Source organism: Silurus aristotelis, assembly GCF_946808225.1.
Source record: "Silurus aristotelis genome assembly, chromosome: 9".
NCBI classification, from domain to species: Eukaryota; Metazoa; Chordata; class Actinopteri; order Siluriformes; family Siluridae; genus Silurus; species Silurus aristotelis.
Genome location: NC_139582.1, coordinates 28,779,839 through 28,804,710, shown reverse-complemented (window position 1 = coordinate 28,804,710; position 24,872 = coordinate 28,779,839). Strand labels below are relative to the sequence as shown.

The following is a 24,872-nucleotide window of genomic DNA, read 5'->3' as shown; positions in this document are numbered from 1 at the left end:
CCATCAGTGTAGAATCTGAACCTGTATGTTTGAGCATCTGTCTCTCTCAGGTTAGTGATTCTCAGACTACAGTTATTCTGAGAGTTCTGTGTGTACTGCACTCGGCCCTGATGCTCCTCACCCTTTCTCACATCTACAGGATCATCATCAGCCTTCTGTTTAATGAACCACACTGATGTTCTCACTGTGTGTTCTGCAGGGTGCGTATAAGAGCAGGAGAGATCAACCGATGTGCCTTTCAGAGCACACACATGATCAGGAGTGTAAGTCACACGCCAACGCGCCTTACTCATTACACCTGAAACATATAGAGAGGTAATAACTGTGGGAGGATCTTCTTTTAAAGCCTGGCATCCCATAATTATCATCTAGTTCTGGTCATAAATGTAGTTAAAACAGAAGATATTGAGTTTAATTTCGAAAATAAGGTGTTTTGTCAATTTTATTGTAAACTTGAGGGGGAGGAATCTGGACAGATTTACTCTGACACTTACACACTGGAGGAGAGCGACGTTCACTCTCATACGCCCTACAGGAGTAGCTGCCTTCATCATGTAGACTAGTCGAGTCGAGGACAATGAAGTTATCATATGTAGTTTTTAACATTTGGCCATTCCTGTACCAGTCGAAATTGTATGGACTGAGACTGCAGGTGAAACTGCAGGTCAGTTTTACTTCTTTCTGTCCTTCAGGTTTAGGCTCCACCTTCACCTGCAAATCTACACACAATAATGTACAAAAACTCTGTAAATACTACAGACCTGTTATATATCATATTATACTGCAAAGTCTATGTGTGCATTATTACCTGTAACAGTTAGATGAATTCCAGATGGCGCTGATATCCAGTTACTACTCTGTGTTTTAAATCTAAAGTTATAAACTCCAGAGTCACTCACACTCACATTTTGCACTGACAGCGAACATTCAGATGTCCAGATTATAACTCGTCCTGAATATTGTGGATCTTTACTCAGGTCTTGTGGTTCTCCTTCAGAGCTCTGGACTCGATACCACTCTTTCTGTGTGACACTGGAGTGATCAGGATTTGTAAATGTACAGCGGATTTTTACTGAAGATTCAGTAACAGCACAGAAACTCTGAGTGGGGAAAGTTACACTGGGCTGAGCCTGAACTCCTAGAACATAAAACACACACACACACACACACACACACACACACACACACACACACACACACACACACACACACACACGCACACATATGAAGCAGAAATTAAAACGATGACACATACACTGATCAGGAAGGTGTTACTTTAAACTTCACCACTGATGCTGCTGTTTTTAGTCACACAGAGCGATTGTACCAAAATCATGTGAAAATGACATGTAAAAATAGATCTCAGTTTGAAACAGTTTACAAACTTCCTCTTGGTTTGAAGAATATAAACAGTACAAATAAACTCACACAGATGAAGAACGGTGGAGGATACTAATATATTGTTGTGTAAAATACATGCCTAATATACATCATGAGTTTTTTTTACATTCGCATGTTTTCAGTAAAAGTTGCAATAATTCGTTTAGTTTCTTGCTCTGTAACTCCTGATGTTTACTCTACAGCACCATACAAAGGATCAATCTTGCACACAGACTGAAAGGATACAGCAACAACATAATCGCACAGAAAAACAGTAAAAAGAGCTGAAATATATGAGAAGTTTACCAGTCAGTAACACGAGGATTGCAGCTGCTGCTGTAATGTTTCTCGCCATTCTGCCTTCAGACAGACGTCACTTAAAGATCCACCAGGTGTTGAATTTAATGCAAAGATTTACTTGGAAATGCTTTCAAGAAATGCTTTCAAGAAATCTTACACTTTTAATAACTTTCTCACTTAGTTTGTTCCTCCTTCACCCGTACTGTATTTGTGAGCATCAGCAGTAAAGATTGTGATTATCAGTCTGTTTCAGCTCAGTCTCTTCCCCTTTTGATGCATTAAAACAGAAATACATACGGTTAACACCCCTTTATTACTCTGTCTTTCTTTCTGTTGTGCTATGAAATGGCGTCTCTATAACTGATTTGATTTTCAGAATTAAGGTTGGAATATTTCAAATATCATGAGAACGATTTAGTGATACATTAGCAACCATGTATCTAATAACATCATAACAACCACCAATAATATTATGGCATTATATATATGGCACTTGCACAGTTTTAAACACAGTAATTAACTGAATCAGAAACAGATGTCTAGGGGGCTTAAAACTGGGTAAGGAACAGCCGAACTCTGCTACAAAGGTGAGGTTGTGGAAGACAGTCTCAAATTGCACGTCATACACCTTTGCAAGGTTACGTATGTCTGAGATCAAATCAATTTCTCTTCCTCCATAGGCGTAAAAAAGTCTAACTCAGATGTATTTATGTGTGCAGAGCTCTACAAGTGTTTTGCCAGTCGAACTCGTCTGTAACAGTTTCTCTCTGACCAACCAATCAGAGGACGGAAAAATGCTGACGCTATTCTGGGCCAGCGAGCTGCCCTGTGAGGCAAATATGAACTCTGATTGGTTAAAGAAACAGACCAATTTCTAATATTCTCTAAGGTAAAAAGGCCAGTAGTACTGATTCTGAAGGCTCTGGGCAGATTAGATTGACATGGCAGCACATAGAGGCTGAAATCTGATTGGACAAAAAGTCTAACATCCTCATACACGTACTGAAGCAGTGCAGCCGAGAGAAACGCTACAAAATGAAGAGAAAAAACTGTTGGGAATAAATTAAAACAATTTCATGGAACAAATATTAGAATTTAGGTGGTAAATGTAGATCAGTGCTTCTGATAGTGTTTAGGCCAGAAGAGAAGGCTTTGATGGCCCTGATGGCCCACCACTGGTAAAACCTCTGCAAAGAACTCTGTGTGTGTGTGTGTGTGTGTGTGTGTGTGTTTGTGTCTGTACAGTACAGTATATACACTCTACCAGTCAAAAGTTTGGACACACCTTTGTATTCAAAGGTTTTTCTTTATTTGTAATGTTTTCCACTTTGTGTATTAATATTGAGGACATTGAAGTTATGCCAAATGTGGAATTATCTGGTCAATATAAATGTGTTAATTAACCCAGACTATGCTTTCTATTTATTCAAAATAAATACAAACTCTGAAGAAAAAACACAATGAATAACAAAGAAACAACAAGCAAACTGAAACATGGATCAAAGGTACAAAACCATGGAGAAGAGAAAAAAGTTTCAACATACGCTGAGTCTAAATACAAGTCTTAATTATCCACAACAGGATTCAGGTGCACAAAGAGACATGTGACAGGGCCCCTTAATGTGCAGTGGCTGATAGGAAATGTAGTTTGTAACAAAAGAAATAATTAAAAAATTTTTTACAATTATAAAAATTATAATGGAACTAAAACATAAATGTAAAATAAATATATATTATGAATCTAAATTCCCTTAAAAAAAATTTTTTACCTGAAAATAGATTTCTTAAGGTAAAGGTATACTTTTAAAGCACTACAACACACTACTGAAGCATAAATACTGCTGTTCTGATGAAATGCCAAAGACGTTTTTCTTCTCCTGTTCAGTTTAAATACAGAAAAGAGCATTCACATCTGTCTCAGCTCTTGCTTTTTCTGGGGACGTGCTGGATTTTGCTGTAGATCAGAGATGAATCATCTGTCATAAGCCTATGGAACAAAAAGAGGTGACTTAAAGACACGAATAATGCACATCTAATCAGTCAGTTAATGAAGTAGCCTGAGCAGCAGAGTTAGTGTTGGTGTAATGATAATGATTTGCTCACTGGGTGGCAGCAGTGCTCCTACGAATATTCACAGCAGCGTACTGAACATTCTCCTCATCTGTGGTGTCTGGAGGAAGTCTGGGTGACCGAGACCGTCCCTGGCTGTGGGATTGTTTAAAAACAACACTAGCGTAGGCAACATTCTCCTGATCATCTGAGGTGACTTTGTGTCTGTGGTTTGAGGCTGGAACATTGTCATACACTGGAGCAGGCTGACGTTGAAAAAAGGAGCACAGAATTAAGTTTCAACTTGAACACGATCAAACAGTCGCTCCATTCAGTCACACTCACCTGTTCACCCTCGGCAGTGCTGCTGTGTTTATTAGCTGAGCTCGACTTCCGCTTCCTGAGGAACGCCAAGCACATGTTCATGTTAATTATAAATCGTTTTTTTCAAAATAATTAGTATGTTTGCAATTTACATACCACATCCACAGAGCTCCTGAGAGGAGTGTTACTGCCAGGAAGACAACCAGACCCACCACGCTGAACTTTAACACTGTGTTCTCTGAACCTTCAGAAATAAATCATAAAAAAGATGATACACCATTTCATTGATATTTTTTCTTCTGCTTCATAAAGCTATGTGACAGTGTTACAATGCACTTACCTAACACATTCAGGTGTACGGGTGTAGAGTTTTGCCGTCCCAGCTGGTTGTGAGCAGTGCAGTAGTAGAGTCCATTGTGATTGGTGTTGATGTCGCTGATGCTGTAATTCTGGCTTGTTGTCAGCAGTGTGTTTGTAGATTCTATCTGCTTAAACCAGGAGTAGGTGTAAACAGGAGGGTTTGCATCACTGCTACAGCTCAGAGTCACTGAATCCCCCTCCATTAGGTCTCCAGATGGATGAACCACTGCTCTGGTGTTTTTAGGGGAATCTGTATAGAAATCCAACAACTAAATCAGCTGGTGTTGGTTCAGGATCAGCATTTGTTATATAAAAATACTGTGTTTAAAAAAAGGTAAATCCACACTTACACACTGGAGAAGATCGGAGACTGTCATGGCCTTCAACAGCACAGCTGTAACTGACCTCACCACTGACTGCAGCTACAGAGCAGGAGGCAGATTTACTCTCATTCACCCGCTGTCCGTTCTTGTACCAGATGTAAGTGGGATTGTTAGACAGAGTGCAGGTGGTGTTACAGCTCAGCTTCATGTACTGATCAGTCCAGTCTGATACTGTAACCTTCAGATCTGCAAATTATAAAAAGTATGTGAGTAATTATTTTGCTCTCTATTAACTTTATTTAGTAAATATATACTTGTATAACTGTACATCACCTGTAACAGACAGAGCGACTCCAGGTTCTCCAGTGTAATCACCTTCATCAGTGTAGAATCTGAATCTGTATGTTTGAGCATCTGTCTCTCTCAGGTTAGTGATTCTCAGACTACAGTTATTCTGAGAGTTCTGTGTGTACTGCACTCGGCCCTGATGCTCCTTACCCTTTCTCACATCTACAGGATCATCATCAGCCTTCTGTTTAATGAACCACACTGATGTTCTCACTGTGTGTTCTGCAGGGTGCGTATAAGAGCAGGAGAGATCAACCGATGTGCCTTTCAGAGCACACACATGATCAGGAGTGTAAGTCACACGCCAAAACGCCTTACTCATTACACCTGAAACATATAAAGAGGTAATAACTGTGGGAGGATCTTCTTTTGAAGCCTGGCATCCCATAATTATCATCTAGTTCTGGTCATAAATGTAGTTAAAACAGAAGATATTAAGTTTAATTTCGAAAATTAGGTGTCGTCAATTTTATTGTAAACTTGAGGGGGAGGAATCTGGACAGATTTACTCTGACACTTACACACTGGAGGAGAGCGACGTTCACTCTCATACGCCCTACAGGAGTAGCTGCCTTCATCATGTAGACTAGTCGAGTCGAGGACAATGAAGTTATCATATGTAGTTTTTAACATTTGGCCATTCCTGTACCAGTCGAAATTGTATGGACTGAGACTGCAGGTGAAACTGCAGGTCAGTTTTACTTCTCTCTGTCCTTCAGGTTTAGGCTCCACCTTCACCTGCAAATCTACACACAATAATGTACAAAAACTCTGTAAATACTACAGACCTGTTATATATCATATTATACTGCAAAGTCTATGTGTGCATTATTACCTGTAACAGTTAGATGAACTCCAGATGGCGCTGATATCCAGTCACTGCTCTGTGTTTTAAATCTAAAGTTATAAACTCCAGAGTCACTCACACTCACATTTTTCACTGACAGCGAACATTCAGATGTCCAGATTATAGCTCGTCCTGAATATTGTGGATCTTTACTCAGGTCTTGTGGTTCTCCTTCAGAGCTCTGGACTCGATACCACTCTCTCTGTGTGACACTGGAGTGATCAGGATTTGTAAATGTACAGGGGATTTTTACTGAAGATTCAGCAACAGCACAGAAACTCTGAGTGGGTAAAGTTACACTGGGCTGAGCCTGAACTCCTGGAACACACACACACACACACACACACACACACACACACACACACACACACACACACAACAAAACAGAAGCAGAAAGTAAAGTAATGTCTTGTGCACTGACAGGGAAGTATAATCAGTCTTAAGTGCTGCTGCTGCACTCAGTCACACATAGTGAGTGAAAAAAAAAGTTGTGAAATTGACAATAAAAATAGAACTCATTTTAAAACTTCCTCTGGGTTTGTAGACTCTAGAACTGCAACAAATAAACTCATGCAGTAAAAAAAACAGTGCAGGATACTAACACATTATAGTTTGTACAGTAATACATGAATAATACACATATGATTTAACATACGTATGTGATCTTTTTATTTCTGGCTCTATACTGTACCTCCTGATGTTTACTCTACAGCACCCTACAAATGATCTTTTCTACATACAGATGTTTCTGGAAGGATGCAGTAGTGACACAGAAGCACAGAAAAACAGTAGAAAGAGCTGAAATATATGAAAAGTTTACCAGTGAGTAACATGAGAATTGCTGCTGCTGCTGCTGCTGTAAAGTTTCTCGTCATTCTGTGAAAAACGCTGACATCAACCTTTAAACAGCTCATACTGAGATCCACCAGGTGTGAAATTTAGTCCAGAAATATCCTTAGAATTACAATATAAAACTTTCTTACTCTTTTAATAAACAATAACTGCCTAAATCAGCCTATTCCTCTTTCACTCATGCTGCACTCGTCTCTGTACGACACGTCCAGTTATGACTCGGAATATGAACGATGCGTTCACACCAGCATTGTGTGAACCACGCCAACGTGTTTAAGCCTCCTCTTTACTTTTAACCCTATAAAAAAGTCATTCAAGTTTCATTAATACCACATTCCTACTCGATTTTTCTTTCTTCTGAGGTAAAAAAAAACACTGTTACTTTTAATTCTTTGATAATGTCTAAATGTGATGATGTTAATGTTGTGATGTAAATGTACATTTTGTTATAATGTTTAGTAATGGATATTTGTCTTAATCAAGCTACAAGTACAGGAATGAAGAAGCCAAGAGAAGTCCATGCGATTTGACCATAATCAGTTATTCCTAAGCTATTTCTAGCGCCCTCCTGTGGCCGTTTTAGACAACTTATTTTTTTTATCCCAAGTCATGGCGAAACTAAATTGTAGAATTTTTTTGTAAATCACATGCTCATTGCAAACTATTGGAGAAAAAGAAACCACCAAATCAAGTCTGTTTTATAATCAATTAAGATTCTGGTATTTTAAACTCTCCTTGTCGTGTTCGACACACACCAGTTTCACATACAGAGGTATTATACATAATAATAGTAATAGCATTTAACAGTCAACAGTCAGTCCTATAGAGTCTAATACAGATAATTTATTAAAAAATGTATATTTTTTTACCACATGTTATTATGTTAACATATATGTTAAGAATATTATATATAAATATTTGTTGGGGCGTGGGTTTTTTCCCTGTTTTTATGAGGAAGTTCAGGGAAGTTTTAGCTCTTGTGTGGTTGCTTGCTGCTGAAGGCAGGGTCAGTGGGAAAATCCTGATAATTTGTTGGTTTTTAATTGCAAGTGTGTTGGTACAGGATGAGAGTGGTCAGTGAAGATTTGCACATGTCCTACCTCAAGGTCAGAAGCTTCATAGTCTCTCTGCACAACAATGGTAAAGAGAATGACCTCAGTCAGTCACTGGACACTGCATGAGCATGAGAATGAGAGAAATGGATAAACACAGGTAGGAGGACCAGAGAAGATGTTCACTGTGAGGGGTTTTGCTGCCACACTTCACTGTTCTTGTGCTCTTGTGCTCTCCACAACAACGAGGATGCTGAAGTGACACTATTATTTTACAACTCGGATGGGAGTTGTGCCACGAGTGTGCACAGTCTAGAAGTATTGAAAAACATGTTTGTAACCCATTTGAATAACGAGCAGCCAACAGATTTAGCATAGCAACCACATAGCAACAACCTATGAGCCTCAAGCACACAATGATATAATTTCAGTCACAAATGCTAACATGTTTATGCTACTAACATGCAGAGGAAATTGTCATTTCTTAACATGATTTGTGACATTGATTATTAGAAATATAAAAAGTTTATATTACATATTATTCTCTGAACTGCATTTAACTATTCCTGCACCTGAATAAAATAATTTCTGAACAATGTGTTTTTGCATCTACTGACAATTTATATACTTAAAATTCATGCTTGTATTACAATTAAAATAAGGAACATATACTCTTTTGTTTGATTTAATTTCCTTTATGAGACGGTTAGGACTTGAACCAGGGACAATGGCTTCATAGTCAAACCATCTATAAGATGTGGCACAGAGGGGCATATGAACCTAATCAGAGATAGACTCAATGAAAAGGTGGAAGGTTTCATAATGTATTTATTATAAAGTAAAAAACAAGAATAAACAAAGAAGACAAGAAATAAAATATTAAACTGAAAATCTTCTTAAAGAACTCAAGAAGAGTTGTCCCAATGACTTTTTCTAGAAAAAAGCAGAGAAAAGCAAAATATATTAAAAACTTTAAAAGAGGCAACTTGAAACAATGCTGGGGACACGGGAAACAAAACACTATCAGTAGACCATACAACATTAAGAAGCAAGTTAAAAACTACCACAAAGAAAGACCTTAAATAGACTGTGGGAGATTGGGAACAGATGGAGACAATTGAGCATTTGGAAAGGGCAAAGGCGACATCTGGTGGTAAAAGGAAATAACTACAAATACAAAACCCCCTGAATCCTGAGACTTGATATATAAACTCATACTCAGTCTGGTGAAGCAGGTACACTTACCGTCAGGGTGTCTTAATTAAGGACGTGGCTGCAGGGTTCGGTGTTGGCTCTTGACAGAGCTCTTAAAATTCTAAATGGAAAAGATAAGAGAATGAAGAATGTAGTATGTGTGTTGCTAACACACACACACACACACACACACACACACACACACACACACACACACACACACACACACACACAAACAAAGACTGTGTACATACTTGCAGAGTATCATAATCTGGAGACATCGTCGTGAGCTGCAGTGTTGTGTACGTGTCGCCTTCAGGTGCCGGAACCCTCTGAGAAAAAGAAACAAAATTTTCCAATCTTATTTTATTTACTTTATAGGATCTAGAGTTTGATGAAGATAAAGACATCAATTACAACGGTCTCTCAGTACCTGAAAGTCAGTGTCTCTGTTTGCTATTCTCTTCCTCCTATTCACACAAATAACATAAAACACGGCTCTTCAATCTGTTCTTGTTTCATTCAGATATTTATAGAATAAAATAGTTCAGTTACTCACATAATGACCAGAACAGCAATAAGAAGAAAGAGAAGCAGAGTAGGAACGAGTGCAGCAGTTCCCCATGCAACATGGAGCTTCCACACCTCATCACCTGAGGGAAAGAAAAGCTTTTATTACAGGTACAGAGACAAATATATTTTACTGCAGCAATGAAATCATCAAATCTTAATAACTACATTGCACCCAGTATATGGACTTTTCACTCAGTAAACACAACTAGTAAAACTTTACACATGACACTTATGTAACACATGCAGGTGTATGGGTGTAGAGTTTTGACGTCCCAGCTGGTTGTGAGCAGTGCAGTAGTAGAGTCCACTGTGTAGGGAGCTAATTTTACTGATGCTGTAATTCTGGTTTGTTGTCAACAGGTTGTTTGTAGCTACTCTTTGCTTAAACCAGGAGTAGGTGAGAACAGGAGGGTTTGCATCACTGCTACAGCTTAAAGTCACTGAATCAACCTTCACTAGACTTTCAGAGGAATGAACCACTGCTATGATGTTTTTAGGGGAATCTGATCAGAAATACAACAAGTGAATCAGCTGGTGTTGGTTCAGAATCAGCATTTGTTATATAAAAATAGATGTACTGTGTTTGAGAAAAGTTAAATCCACACTCACACACTGGAGAAGATCGGAGACTGTCGTGGCCTTCAACAGCACAGCTGTAACTGACCTCACCACTGACTGCAGCTACAAAGCAGGAGGCAGATTTACACTCATTCACCCGCTGTCCGTTCTTGTACCAGATGTAAGTGGGATTGTTTGACAGAGTGCAGGTGGTGTTACAGCTCAGCTCCATGTACTGATCAGTCCAGTCTGATACTGTAACCTTCAAATCTGCAAATTATAGAAAGTATGTGAGTAATTACTTTGCTCTCTATTCACTTTATTTAGTAAATATATACTTGTATAACTGTACATCACCTGTAACAGACAGAGCGACTCCAGGTTCTCCAGTGTAATCACCTCCATCAGTGTAGAATCTGAATCTGTATGTTTGAGCATCTGTCTCTCTCAGGTTAGTGATTCTCAGACTACAGTTATTCTGAGAGTTCTGTGTGTACTGCACTCGGCCCTGATGCTCCTCACCCTTTCTCACATCTACAGGATCATCATCAGCCTTCTGTTTAATGAACCACACTGATGTTCTCACTGTGTGTTCTGCAGGGTGCGTATAAGAGCAGGAGAGATCAACCGATGTGCCTTTCAGAGCACACACATGATCAGGAGTGTAAGTCACACGCCAACACGCCTTACTCATTACACCTGAAACATATAGAGAGGTAATAACTGTGGGAGGATCTTCTTTTGAAGCCTGGCATCCCATAATTATCATCCAGTTCTGGTCATAAATGTAGTTAAAACAGAAGATATTGAGTTTAATTTCGAAAATTAGGTGTCTTGTCAATTTTATTGGAAACTTGAGGGGGAGGAATCTGGACAGATTTACTCTGACACTTACACACTGGAGGAGAGCGACGTTCACTCTCATACGCCCTACAGGAGTAGCTGCCTTCATCATGTAGTCTAGTCGAGTCGAGGACAATGAAGTTGTCATTTGTAGTTTTTAACTTTTGGCCATTCCTGTACCAGTCGAAATTGTATGTTCTGAGACTGCAGGTGAAACTGCAGGTCAGTTTTACTTCTCTCTGTCCTTCAGGTTTAGACTCCACCTTCACCTGCAAATCTACACACAATAATGTACAAAAACTCTGTAAATACTACAGACCTGTTATATATCATATTATACTGCAAAGTCTACATGTTCATTATTACCTGTAACAGTTAGATGAACTTCAGATGGCGCTGATATCCAGTCACTGCTCTGTGTTTTAAATCTAAAGTTATAAACTCCAGAGTCACTCACACTCACATTTTTCACTGTCAGCGAACATTCAGATGTCCAGATTATAACTCGTCCTGAATATTGTGGATCTTTACTCAGGTCTTGTGGTTCTCCTTCAGAGCTCTGGACTCGATACCACTCGCTCTGTGTGACACTGGAGTGATCAGGATTTGTAAATGTACAGGGGATTTTTACTGTAGATTCAGCAAGAGCACAGAAACTCTGAGTGGGGAAAGTTACACTGGGCTGAGCCTGAACTCCTGGAACACACACACACACACACACACACACACACACACACACACACACACACACACACACACACACACACATATGAAGCTGAAATTAAAACGATGACACATACACTGATCAGGAAGGGTGTTACTTTAGACTTCACCACTGATGCTGATGTTTTTAGTCACACAGAGCGATTGTACCAAAATCATGTGAAAATGACATGTAAAAATAGATCTCAGTTTGAAACAGTTTACAAACTTCCTCTTGGTATGAAGAATATAAACAGTACAAATAAACTCACACAGATGAAGAACGGTGGAGGATACTAATATATTGTTGTGTAAAATACATGCCTAATATACATCATGAGTTTTTTTTACATTCGCATGTTTTCAGTAAAAGTTGCAATAATTCGTTTAGTTTCTTGCTCTGTAACTCCTGATGTTTACTCTACAGCACCATACAAAGGATCAATCTTGCACACAGACTGAAAGGATACAGCAACGACATAATCGCACAGAAAAACAGTCAAAAGAGCTGAAATATATGAGAAGTTTACCAGTCAGTAACACGAGGATTGCAGCTGCTGCTGTAATGTTTCTCGCCATTCTGCCTTCAGACAGACGTCACTTAAAGATCCACCAGGTGTTGAATTTAATGCAAAGATTTCCTTAGAAATGCTTTCAAGAAATGCTTTCAAGAAATCTTACACTTTTAATAACTTTCTCACTTAGTTTGTTCCTCCTTCACCCGTACTGTATTTGTGAGCATCAGCAGTAAAGATTGTGATTATCAGTCTGTTTCAGCTCAGTCTCTTCCCCTTTTGATGCATTAAAACAGAAATACATACGGTCAACACCCCTTTATTACTCTGTCTTTCTTTCTGTTGTGCTATGAAATGGCGTCTCTATAACTGATTTGATTTTCAGAATTAAGGTTGGAATATTTCAAATATCATGAGAACGATTTAGTAAAACATTAGCAACCATGTATCTAATAACATCATAACAACCACCAATAATATTATGGCATCCAATGAGAAAGATGCCAGCAACCCCTGGAATACAGAGGTAGCCAAATTGGTTAGCATAGCAACTAGCTAACAACACCATGGAAAGCACCTGGAATATTATGGCAACCAACAAGCAAAATGCTAACAAACCACGGATATACTTTAGGAAACACCTAGCAATAACCAAATCTGTTTAGCACAGCAACCACCTAGCAACACCATAGCTTACACAGCCTCATCATCAGACATAATATTAAAAACAATGATTATAATTTAAAAAAGACAGAATAAGTACAAAACTTGTGACTAAGAATGTAAAACTACCCTTTGGCTCTCAATTCTAACACTTGCACAGTTTGAAACACAGTAATTAACTGAATCAGAAACAGATGTCTAGGGGGCTTAAAACTGGGTAAGGAACAGCCGAACTCTGCTACAAAGGTGAGGTTGTGGAAGACAGTCTCATGTTGCACGTCATACACCTTTGCAAGATTACGTATGTCTGAGATCAAATCAATTTCTCTTCCTCCATAGGCGTAAAAAAGTCTAACTCAGATGTATTTATGTGTGCAGAGCTCTACAAGTGTTTTGCCAGTCGAACTCGTCTGTAACAGTTTCTCCAACCAACCAATCAGACCAACCAATCAGAGGACGGAAAAATGCTGACGCTATTCTGGGCCAGCGAGCTGCCCTGTGAGGCAAATATGAACTCTGATTGGTTAAAGAAACAGACCAATTTCTAATATTCTCTAAGGTAAAAAGGCCAGTAGTACTGATTCTGAAGGCTCTGGGCAGATTAGATTGACATGGCAGCACATAGAGGCTGAAATCTGATTGGACAAAAAGTCTAACATCCTCATACACGTACTGAAGCAGTGCAGCCGAGAGAAACGCTACGAAAATGAAGAGAATAAACTGTTGGGAATAAATTATAAGAATTTCATGGAACAAATATTAGAATTTAGGTGGTAAATGTAGGTCAGTGCTTTTGATCGTGTTTAGACCAGAAGAGAAGGCTTTGATGGCCCTGATGGCCCACCACTGGTAAAACCTCTGCAAAGAACTAATAATTAATAACTACATTGCACCCAGTATATGGACTTTTCACTCAGTAAACACAACTAGTAAAACTTTACGTGTGTATAAACAACTTGGAGATATGCTGATAGATGAAAATAATCTTTCAGCTTCAGGGTGAAGCTACAGTACACATGACACTTACCTAACACATTCAGATGTACAGGTGCAGAGTTTTGCCGTCCCAGCTGGTTGTGAGCAGTGCAGTAATAGAGTCCATTGTGATTGGTGTTGATGTTGCTGATGCTGTAATTCTGGCTTGTTGTCAGCAGTGTGTCTGTAGATTCTATCTGCTTAAACCAGGAGTAGGTGTGAACAGGAGGGTTTGCATCACTGCTACAGCTCAGAGTCACTGAATACCCCTCCATTAGGTCTCCAGATGGATGAACCACTGCTCTGGTGTTTTTAGGGGAATCTGTATAGAAATACAACAACTAAATCTGCTAGTGTTGGTTCAGGATCAGCATTTGTTATATAAAAATACTGTGTTTAAAAAAAGGTAAATCCACACTTACACACTGGAGAAGATCGGAGACTGTCGTGGCCTTCAACAGCACAGCTGTAACTGACCTCACCACTGACTGCAGCTACAGAGCAGGAGGCAGATTTACTCTCATTCACCCGCTGTCCGTTCTTGTACCAGATGTAAGTGGGATTGTTAGACAGAGTGCAGGTGGTGTTACAGCTCAGCTCCATGTACTGATCAGTCCAGTCTGATACTGTAACCTTCAGATCTGCAAATTATAGAAAGTATGTGAGTAATTACTTTGCTCTCTATTCACTTTATTTAGTAAATATATACTTGTATAACTGTACATCACCTGTAACAGACAGAGCGACTCCAGGTTCTCCAGTGTAATCACCTCCATCAGTGTAGAATCTGAATCTGTATGTTTGAGCATCTGTCTCTCTCAGGTTAGTGATTCTCAGACTACAGTTATTCTGAGAGTTCTGTGTGTACTGCACTCGGCCCTGATGCTCCTCACCCTTTCTCACATCTACAGGATCATCATCAGCCTTCTGTTTAATGAACCACACTGATGTTCTCACTGTGTGTTCTGCAGGGTGCGTATAAGAGCAGGAGAGATCAACCGATGTGCCTTTCAGAGCACACACATGATCAGGAGTGTAAGTCACACGCCAACGCGCCTTACTCATTACACCTGAAACATATAGAGAGGTAATAACTGTGGGAGGATCTTCTTTTGAAGCCTGGCATCCCATAATTATCATCTAGTTCTGGTCATAAATGTAGTTAAAACAGAAGATATTGAGTTTAATTTCGAAAATTAGGTGTCTTGTCAATTTTATTGGAAACTTGAGAGGGATGAATCTGGACAGATTTACTCTGACACTTACACACTGGAGGAGAGCGACGTTCACTCTCATACACCATACAGGAGTAGCTGCCTTCATCATGTAGACTAGTCGAGTCGAGGACAATGAAGTTATCATATGTAGTTTTTAACTTTTGGCCATTCCTGAACCAGTTGAAATTGTATGTACTGAGACTGCAGGTGAAACTGCAGGTCAGTTTTACTTCTCTCTGTCCTTCAGGTTTAGGCTCCACCTTCACCTGCAAATCTACACACAATAATGTACAAAAACAATGTAAATACTAAAGACTTGTTATATATCATATTATACTGCAAAGTCTACATGTGCATTATTACCTGTAACAGTTAGATGAACTCCAGATGGCGCTGATATCCAGTCACTGCTCTGTGTTTTAAATCTAATGTTATAAACTCCAGAGTCACTCACACTCACATTTTTCACTGTCAGCGTAAAGTCAGATGTCCAGATTATAGCTCGTCCTGAATATTGTGGATCTTTACTCAGGTCTTGTGGTTCTCCTTCAGAGCTCTGGACTCGATACCACTCTCTCTGTGTGACACTGGAGTGATCAGGATTTGTAAATGTACAGGGGATTTTTACTGAAGATTCAGCAACAGCACAGAGACTCTGAGTGGGGAAAGTTACACTGGGCTGAGCCTGAACTCCTGGAACACACACACACACACACACACACACACACACACACACACACACACACACACACACACACACACACACACATGTGAAGTTGAAATTAAAACGATGACACATACACTGATCAGGAAGGTGTTACTTTAGACTTTACCACTGATGCTGCTGTTTTTAGTCACACAGAGCGATTGTACCAAAATCATGTGAAAATGACATGTAAAAATAGATCTCAGTTTGAAACAGTTTACAAACTTCCTCTTGGTTTGAAGAATATAAACAGTACAAATAAACTCACACAGATGAAGAACAGTGGAGGATACTAATATATTGTTGTGTAAAATACATGCCTAATATACATCATGAGTTTTTTGTACATTCGCATGTTTTCAGTAAAAGTTGCAATAATTCGTTTAGTTTCTTGCTCTGTAACTCCTGATGTTTACTCTACAGCACCATACAAAGGATCAATCTTGCACACAGACTGAAAGGATACAGCAACGACATAATCGCACAGAAAAACAGTCAAAAGAGCTGAAATATATGAGAAGTTTACCAGTCAGTAACACGAGGATTGCAGCTGCTGCTGTAATGTTTCTCGCCATTCTGCCTTCAGACAAACGTCACTTAAAGATCCACCAGGTGTTGAATTTAATGCAAAGATTTCCTTGGAAATGCTTTCAAGAAATGCTTTCAAGAAATCTTACACTTTTAATAAACAATAACTTTCTCACTTAGTTTGTTCCTCCTTCACCCGTACTGTATTTGTGAGCACCAGCAGTAAAGATTGTGATTATCAGTCTGTTTCAGCTCAGTCTCTTCCCCTTTTGATGCATTAAAACAGAAATACATACGGTTAACACCCCTTTATTACTCTGTCTTTCTTTCTGTTGTGCTATGAAATGGCGTCTCTATAACTGATTTGATTTTCAGAATTAAGGTTGGAATATTTCAAATATCATTTTCATCGGGAAACATTTTCATAGTTTTCATCGGGAATCTAGCTGATGATACAGTGCAGAAAACCACTATCAGAACGTTTCCCAACCAGAAGCCGTGGGTGGATAAAACTATCCGCGACGCTCTGAGATCCCGCTCCGCTGCCTACAACACGGGGCTCGCCACCGGGGACATGGACGAGTACAAGGCTGCGTCTTACAGTGTTCGCAGAGCGGTGAAGGAAGCAAAGCGGCGCTACGGGAGGAAACTAGAGTCACAGTTTCAACATGGTGGCTCTAGGAACCTGTGGCAGGGACTAAGAACAATAACGGACTATAAAACACCATCTTCTAAAATGGTGAATGCGGACGCTTCTCTGGCAGACGAGCTAAACACCTTTTACGCTAGTTTCGAGGCTGCAGCTAACCACGCTAGCGGCACAACCAGCGTGCACGCCGAGAGAGCCGGAGAGGTAAACACGTTCACCATCTCGGAGCATGACGTAAGGAGGGCTTTCAAGAGAGTGAATACCAGGAAGGCAGCAGGACCAGATGGCATCACAGGCCGGGTTCTGAAAGCCTGCGCTGACCAGCTAGCACCGGTGTTCACTGAGATATTCAACCTCTCACTGGAACAGTCTGTTGTCCCCTCATGTTTCAAACAGTCCACCATTGTTCCGGTCCCGAAGAAACCCCAGCCCGCCTGCCTTAACGACTACCGCCCTGTAGCCTTGACCTCAGTAGTGATGAAGTGCTTCGAGAGACTGGTCAGAGACTTCATCACTGCATCACTACCAGACACACTGGACCCACTGCAGTTTGCGTACCGTCAAAACCGCTCTACTGAGGACGCCATTGCTCATCTTCTCCACACCATGATGAGCCACCTGGACCAAAGAAATGGGAATTATGCAAAGATGTTGTTCGTGGACTACAATTCAGCGTTTAACACCATAATTCCCTCCACACTCACCTCTAAGTTGGAGGTCCTGGGACTCCGCTGTGTCAATGGATCTCTAACTTCCTGACAGACAGACCACAAGCCGAACGGGTGGGAAAACACACCTCATCCACCCTCACCCTTAGCACTGGCGCCCCCCAGGGTTGTGTTCTGAGCCCCCTGCTTTACTCAATGTACACACATGACTGTGTGGCCACATCCAACTCCACCACCATCATCAAGTTTGCTGACGGGTCTGATCTCTAACAACGACGAGACGGCCTACCTACAGGAGGTTAAAAACCTGGAGAGATGGTGCCAGGAGAACAACCTTCTCCTGAACGTCAGCAAGACTAAGGAGTTGATCGTGGACTTCAGCACAAAGCGGGAGCGGTCATACCAACCTATAAACATCAGCGGGACCCCAGTGGAGAGAGTGGACAGTTTCCGGTACCTTGGTGTTAACATCACACAGGATCTGTCTTGGTCCTGTGCGTTCAGCTGAACGTACCATCCACACTGAGCTCCCTAACCTGCAGGACATCTATAGCACGTGGTGCAGGACCAGAGCCAGGAAGATTATGAAGAACCTCAGCCATCCCAACAATGGACTTTTTTCTCTGTTGCGTTCAGGAAAACGCTTCCGCTCCCTGAAAGCGAACACAGAGAGAATGAGGAGGAGCTTCTTCCCGCAGTCCATCCGGTGTTTAAACCAGGAAACACCCAGGATCTAGAACTGGCCCACTCTCTCCACCATCATCATCACACTTCTCTGTACATATATTCACCTTCGCACCACGTCACTTTAAACATATCTCACCGTTCGCACCACGACACTTTAAACTCTGGACTTGCACAGCACAGTGCGCTTTTTATTTTATTCATACCACATGGACCATATTGCACCATATTGCACATGGACACTTTACGGACCTTTACACCACACCATACCGCACATGGACACTTTATGGACAACCCACCACAAATTGCCTATTGTTTACATTTTTCTTTTGTTTACATTTTTCACTACACATTGTTTACTGTTTATATGTATATTTGTTTCATACAATATCCTTTTATATATCTATATATCTTTATACCTTATATTCATTTATTTTATTTTATTTATTTATTTTATTTTATTTTAATAGTTTTTCTTATACCTTATAGTTATTTATCTGCCTCCTTTTCTTTCCCCCATCCTATTCCCTCATGCCGGACCATCGTACAAAACATTTCACTACATGTCGTACCCTGTATGTATGTGTATGTGATGAATAAAATTTGATTTGATTTGATTTGATATCATGAGAACGATTTAGTGATACATTAGCAACCATGTATCTAATAACATCATAACAACCACCAATAATATTATGGCATCCAATGAGAAAGATGCCAGCAACCCCTGGAATACAGAGGTAGCCAAATTGGTTAGCATAGCAACGAGAGAAACGCTACAAAATGAAGAGAATAAACTGTTGGGAATAAATTATAACAATTTCATGGAACAAATATTAGAATTTAGGTGTTAAATGTAGGTCAGTGCTTCTGATCGTGTTTAGGCCAGAAGAGAAGGCTTTGATGGCCCTGATGGCCCACCACTGGTAAAACCTCTGCAAAGAACTCTGTGTGTGTGTGTGTGTGTGTGTGTGTGTGTGTGTGTGTGTGTGTTTGTGTCTGTACAGTACAGTATATACACTCTACCAGTCAAAAGTTTGGACACACCTTTTTATTCAAAAGTTTTTCTTTATTTGTAATGTTTTCCACTTTGTGTATTAATATTGAGGACATTGAATTTATGCCAAATGTGGAATTATCTGGTCAATATAAATGTGTTAATTAACCCAGACTATGCTTTCTATTTATTCAAAATAAATACAAACTCTGAAGAAAAAACACAATGAATAACAAAGAAACAACAAGCAAACTGAAACATGGATCAAGGGTACAAAACCATGGAGAAGAGAAAAAAGTTGCAACATACGCTGAGTCTAAATACAAGTCTTAATTATCCACAACAGGATTCAGGTGCACAAAGAGACATGTGACAGGGCCCCTTAATGTGCAGTGGCTGATAGGAAATGTAAATTGTAACAAAATAAATATTAAAATATTATTATTTTTTTTTTAAATTATAATGGAACTAAAACATAAATGTCAAATAAATATATATTATGAATCTATATTCCCTTAAAAAAATTTTTTTACCTGAAAATAGATTTCTTAAGGTAAAGGTATACTTTTAAAGCACTACAACACACTACTGAAGCATAAATACTGCTGTTCTGATGAAATGCCAAAGACGTTCTTCTTCTCCTGTTCAGTTTAAATACAGAAAAGAGCATTCACATCTGTCTCAGCTCTTGCTTTTTCTGGGGACGTGCTGGATTTTGCTGTAGATCAGAGATGAATCATCTGTCATAAACCTATGGAACAAAAAGAGGTGACTTAAAGACACAAATAATGCACATCTAATCAGTCAGTTAATGAAGTAGCCTGAGCAGCAGAGTTAGTTTTGGTGTAATGATAATGATTTGCTCACTGGGTGGCAGCAGTGCTCCTACGAATATTCACAGCAGCGTACTGAACATTCTCCTCATCTGTGGTGTCTGGAGGAAGTCTGGGTGACCGAGACCGTCCCTGGCTGTGGGATTGTTTAAAAACAACACTAGCGTAGGCAACATTCTCCTGATCATCTGAGGTGACTCTGTGTCTGTGGTTTGAGGCTGGAACATTGTCATACACTGGAGCAGGCTGACGTTGAAAAAAGGAGCACAGAATTAAGTTTCAACTTGAACACGATCAAACAGTCGCTCCATTCAGTCACACTCACCTGTTCACCCTCGGCAGTGCTGCTGCGTTTATTAGCTGAGCTCGACTTCCGCTTCCTGAGGAACGCCAAGCACATGTTCATGCTAATTATAAATCGTTTTTTTCAAAATAATTAGTATGTTTGCAATTTACATACCACATCCACAGAGCTCCTGAGAGGAGTGTTACTGCCAGGAAGACAACCAGACCCACCACGCTGAACTTTAACACTGTGTTCTCTGAACCTTCAGAAATAAATCATAAAAAAAAGATGATACACCATTTCATTGATATTTTTTCTTCTGCTTCATAAAGCTATGTGACAGTGTTACAATGCACATACCTAACACATTCAGGTGTACGGGTGTAGAGTTTTGCCGTCCCAGCTGGTTGTGAGCAGTGCAGTAGTAGAGTCCATTGTGATTGGTGTTGATGTTGCTGATGCTGTAATTCTGGCTTGTTGTCAGCGGTGTGTCTGTAGATTCTATCTGCTTAAACCAGGAGTAGGTGTGAACAGGAGGGTTTGCATCACTGCTACAGCTCAGAGTCACTGAATCCCCCTCCATTAGGTCTCCAGATGGATGAACCACTGCTCTGGTGTTTTTAGGGGAATCTGTATAGAAATACAACAACTAAATCAGCTGGTGTTGGTTCAGGATCAGCATTTGTTATATAAAAATACTGTGTTTAAAAAAAGGTAAATCCACACTTACACACTGGAGGAGATCGGAGACTGTCGTGGCCTTCAACAGCACAGCTGTAACTGACCTCACCACTGACTGCAGCTACAGAGCAGGAGGCAGATTTACTCTCATTCACCCGCTGTCCGTTCTTGTACCAGATGTAAGTGGGATTGTTAGACAGAGTGCAGGTGGTGTTACAGCTCAGCTCTATGTCCTGATCAGTCCAGTCTGATACTGTAACCTTCAGATCTGCAAATTATAGAAAGTATGTGAGTAATTATTTTGCTCTTTATTAACTTTATTTAGTAAATATATACTTGTATAACTGTACATCACCTGTAACAGACAGAGCGACTCCAGGTTCTCCAGTGTAATTACCTCCATCAGTGTAGAATCTGAATCTGTATGTTTGAGCATCTGTCTCTCTCAGGTTAGTGATTCTCAGACTACAGTTATTCTGAGAGTTCTGTGTGTCCTGCACTCGGCCCTGATGCTCCTCACCCTTTCTCACATCTACAGGATCATCATCAGCCTTCTGTTTAATGAACCACACTGATGTTCTCACTGTGTGTTCTGCAGGGTGCGTATAAGAGCAGGAGAGATCAACCGATGTGCCTTTCAGAGCACACACATGATCAGGAGTGTAAGTCACACGCCAAAACGCCTTACTCATTACACCTGAAACATATAGAGAGGTAATAACTGTGGGAGGATCTTCTTTTGAAGCCTGGCATCCCATAATTATCATCTAGTTCTGGTCATAAATGTAGTGAAAACAGAAGATATTGAGTTTAATTTCGAAAATTAGGTGTCTTGTCAATTTTATTGGAAACTTGAGGGGGAGGAATCTGGACAGATTTACTCTGACACTTACACACTGGAGGAGAGCGACGTTCACTCTCATACACCCTACAGGAGTAGCTGCCTTCATCATGTAGTCTAGTCGAGTCGAGGACAATGAAGTTATCATATGTAGTTTTTAACTTTTGGCCATTCCTGTACCAGTCGAAATTGTATGGACTGAGACTGCAGGTGAAACTGCAGGTCAGTTTTACTTCTCTCTGTCCTTCAGGTTTAGGCTCCACCTTCACCTGCAAATCTACACACAATAATGTACAAAAACTCTGTAAATACTACAGACCTGTTATATATCATATTATACTGCAAAGTCTATGTGTGCATTATTACCTGTAACAGTTAGATGAATTCCAGATGGCGCTGATATCCAGTCACTGCTCTGTGTTTTAAATCTAAAGTTATAAACTCCAGAGTCACTCACACTCACATTTTGCACTGTCAGCGCACAGTCAGATGTCCAGATTATAACTCGTCCTGAATATTGTGGATCTTTACTCAGGTCTTGTGGTTCTCCTTCAGAGCTCTGGACTCGATACCACTCTCTCTGTGTGACACTGGAGTGATCAGGATTTGTAAATGTACAGGGGATTTTTACTGTAGATTCAGCAACAGCACAGAGACTCTGAGTGGGGAAAGTTACACTGGGCTGAGCCTGAACTCCTGGAACACACACACACACACACACACACACACACACACACACACACACACACACACACACACACACACACACACACACACACACACACACACACACACACACACATGAAGCTGAAATTAAAACGATGACACATACACTGATCAGGAAGGTGTTACTTTAGACTTCACCACTGATGCTGCTGTTTTTAGTCACACAGAGCGATTGTACCAAAATCATGTGAAAATGACATGTAAAAATAGATCTCAGTTTGAAACAGTTTACAAACTTCCTCTTGGTTTGAAGAATATAAACAGTACAAATAAACTCACACAGATGAAGAACAGTGGAGGATACTAATATATTGTTGTGTAAAATACATGCCTAATATACATCATGAGTTTTTTGTACATTCGCATGTTTTCAGTAAAAGTTGCAATAATTCGTTTAGTTTCTTGCTCTGTAACTCCTGATGTTTACTCTACAGCACCATACAAAGGATCAATCTTGCACACAGACTGAAAGGATACAGCAACGACATAATCGCACAGAAAAACAGTCAAAAGAGCTGAAATATATGAGAAGTTTACCAGTCAGTAACACGAGGATTGCAGCTGCTGCTGTAATGTTTCTCGCCATTCTGCCTTCAGACAGACGTCACTTAAAGATCCACCAGGTGTTGAATTGAATGCAAAGATTTCCTTGGAAATGCTTTCAAGAAATGCTTTCAAGAAATCTTACACTTTTAATAAACAATAACTTTCTCACTTAGTTTGTTCCTCCTTCACCCGTACTGTATTTGTGAGCACCAGCAGTAAAGATTGTGATTATCAGTCTGTTTCAGCTCAGTCTCTTCCCCTTTTGATGCATTAAACAGAAATACATACGGTTAACACCCCTTTATTACTCTGTCTTTCTTTCTGTTGTGCTATGAAATGGCGTCTCTATAACTGATTTGATTTTCAGAATTAAGGTTGGAATATTTCAAATATCATGAGAACGATTTAGTGATACATTAGCAACCATGTATCTAATAACATCATAACAACCACCAATAATATTATGGCATTATATATATGGCACTTGCACAGTTTGAAACACAGTAATTAACTGAATCAGAAACAGATGTCTAGGGGGCTTAAAACTGGGTAAGGAACAGCCGAACTCTGCTACAAAGGTGAGGTTGTGGAAGACAGTCTCATGTTGCACGTCATACACCTTTGCAAGGTTACGTATGTCTGAGATCAAATCAATTACTCTTCCTCCATAGGCGTAAAAAAGTCTAACTCAGATGTATTTATGTGTGCAGAGCTCTACAAGTGTTTTGCCAGTCGAACTCGTCTGTAACAGTTTCTCTCTGACCAACCAATCAGAGGACGGAAAAATGCTGACGCTATTCTGGGCCAGCGAGCTGCCCTGTGAGGCAAATATGAACTCTGATTGGTTAAAGAAACAGACCAATTTCTAATATTCTCTAAGGTAAAAAGGCCAGCAGTACTGATTCTGAAGGCTCTGGGCAGATTAGATTGACATGGCAGCACATAGAGGATGAAATCTGATTGGACAAAAAGTCTAACATCCACATACACGTACTGGAAGCAGTGCAGCCGAGAGAAACGCTACGAAATGAAGAGAATAAACTGTTGGGAATAAATTATAAGAATTTCATGGAACAAATATTAGAATTTAGGTGGTAAATGTAGGTCAGTGCTTCTGATCGTGTTTAGGCCAGAAGAGAAGGCTTTGATGGCACTGATGGCCCACCACTGGTAAAACCTCTGCAAAGAACTCTGTGTGTGTTTGTGTGTGTGTGTGTGTGTGTGTGTGTGTGTGTGTGTGTCTATACAGTACAGTATATACACTCTACCAGTCAAAAGTTTGGACACACCTTTTTATTCAAAGGTTTTTTTTTATTTGTAATGTTTTCCACTTTGTGTATTAATATTGAGGACATTGAATTTATGCCAAATGTGGAATTATCTGGTCAAACAAATGTGTTAATTAACCCAGACTATGCTTTCTATTTATTCAAAATAAATACAAACTCTGAAGAAAAAACACAATGAATAACAAAGAAACAACAAGCAAAATGAAACATGGATCAAGGGTACAAAACCATGGAGAAGAAAAAAGTTGCAACATACGCTGAGTCTAAATACAAGTCTTAATTATCCACAACAGGATTCAGGTGCACAAAGAGACATGTGACAGGGCCCCTTAATGTGCAGTGGCTGATAGGAAATGTAGTTTG

The 24,872-nt window shown here is 39.9% G+C and overlaps 1 protein-coding gene across 1 annotated transcript; it reads right to left on the bottom strand.

Annotated features, from left to right (window-relative positions):
• Positions 1-3,597: 3,597 nt before the first annotated feature.
• Positions 3,598-23,260, bottom strand: LOC310731612 (sialoadhesin-like; the record flags this gene model as incomplete). The annotated part of the gene is made up of 13 exons (XM_083551265.1): positions 3,598-3,667; positions 3,784-3,995; positions 4,075-4,129; positions 4,210-4,297; positions 9,280-9,361; positions 9,463-9,499; positions 9,589-9,674; positions 9,825-10,105; positions 13,911-14,180; positions 20,787-21,056; positions 21,157-21,375; positions 21,463-21,741; positions 23,212-23,260. The coding sequence occupies 13 exons, from the start codon at positions 23,258-23,260 to the stop codon at positions 3,598-3,600; spliced, it is 1,998 nt and encodes a 665-aa protein (XP_083407391.1).
• Positions 23,261-24,872: the final 1,612 nt, after the last annotated feature.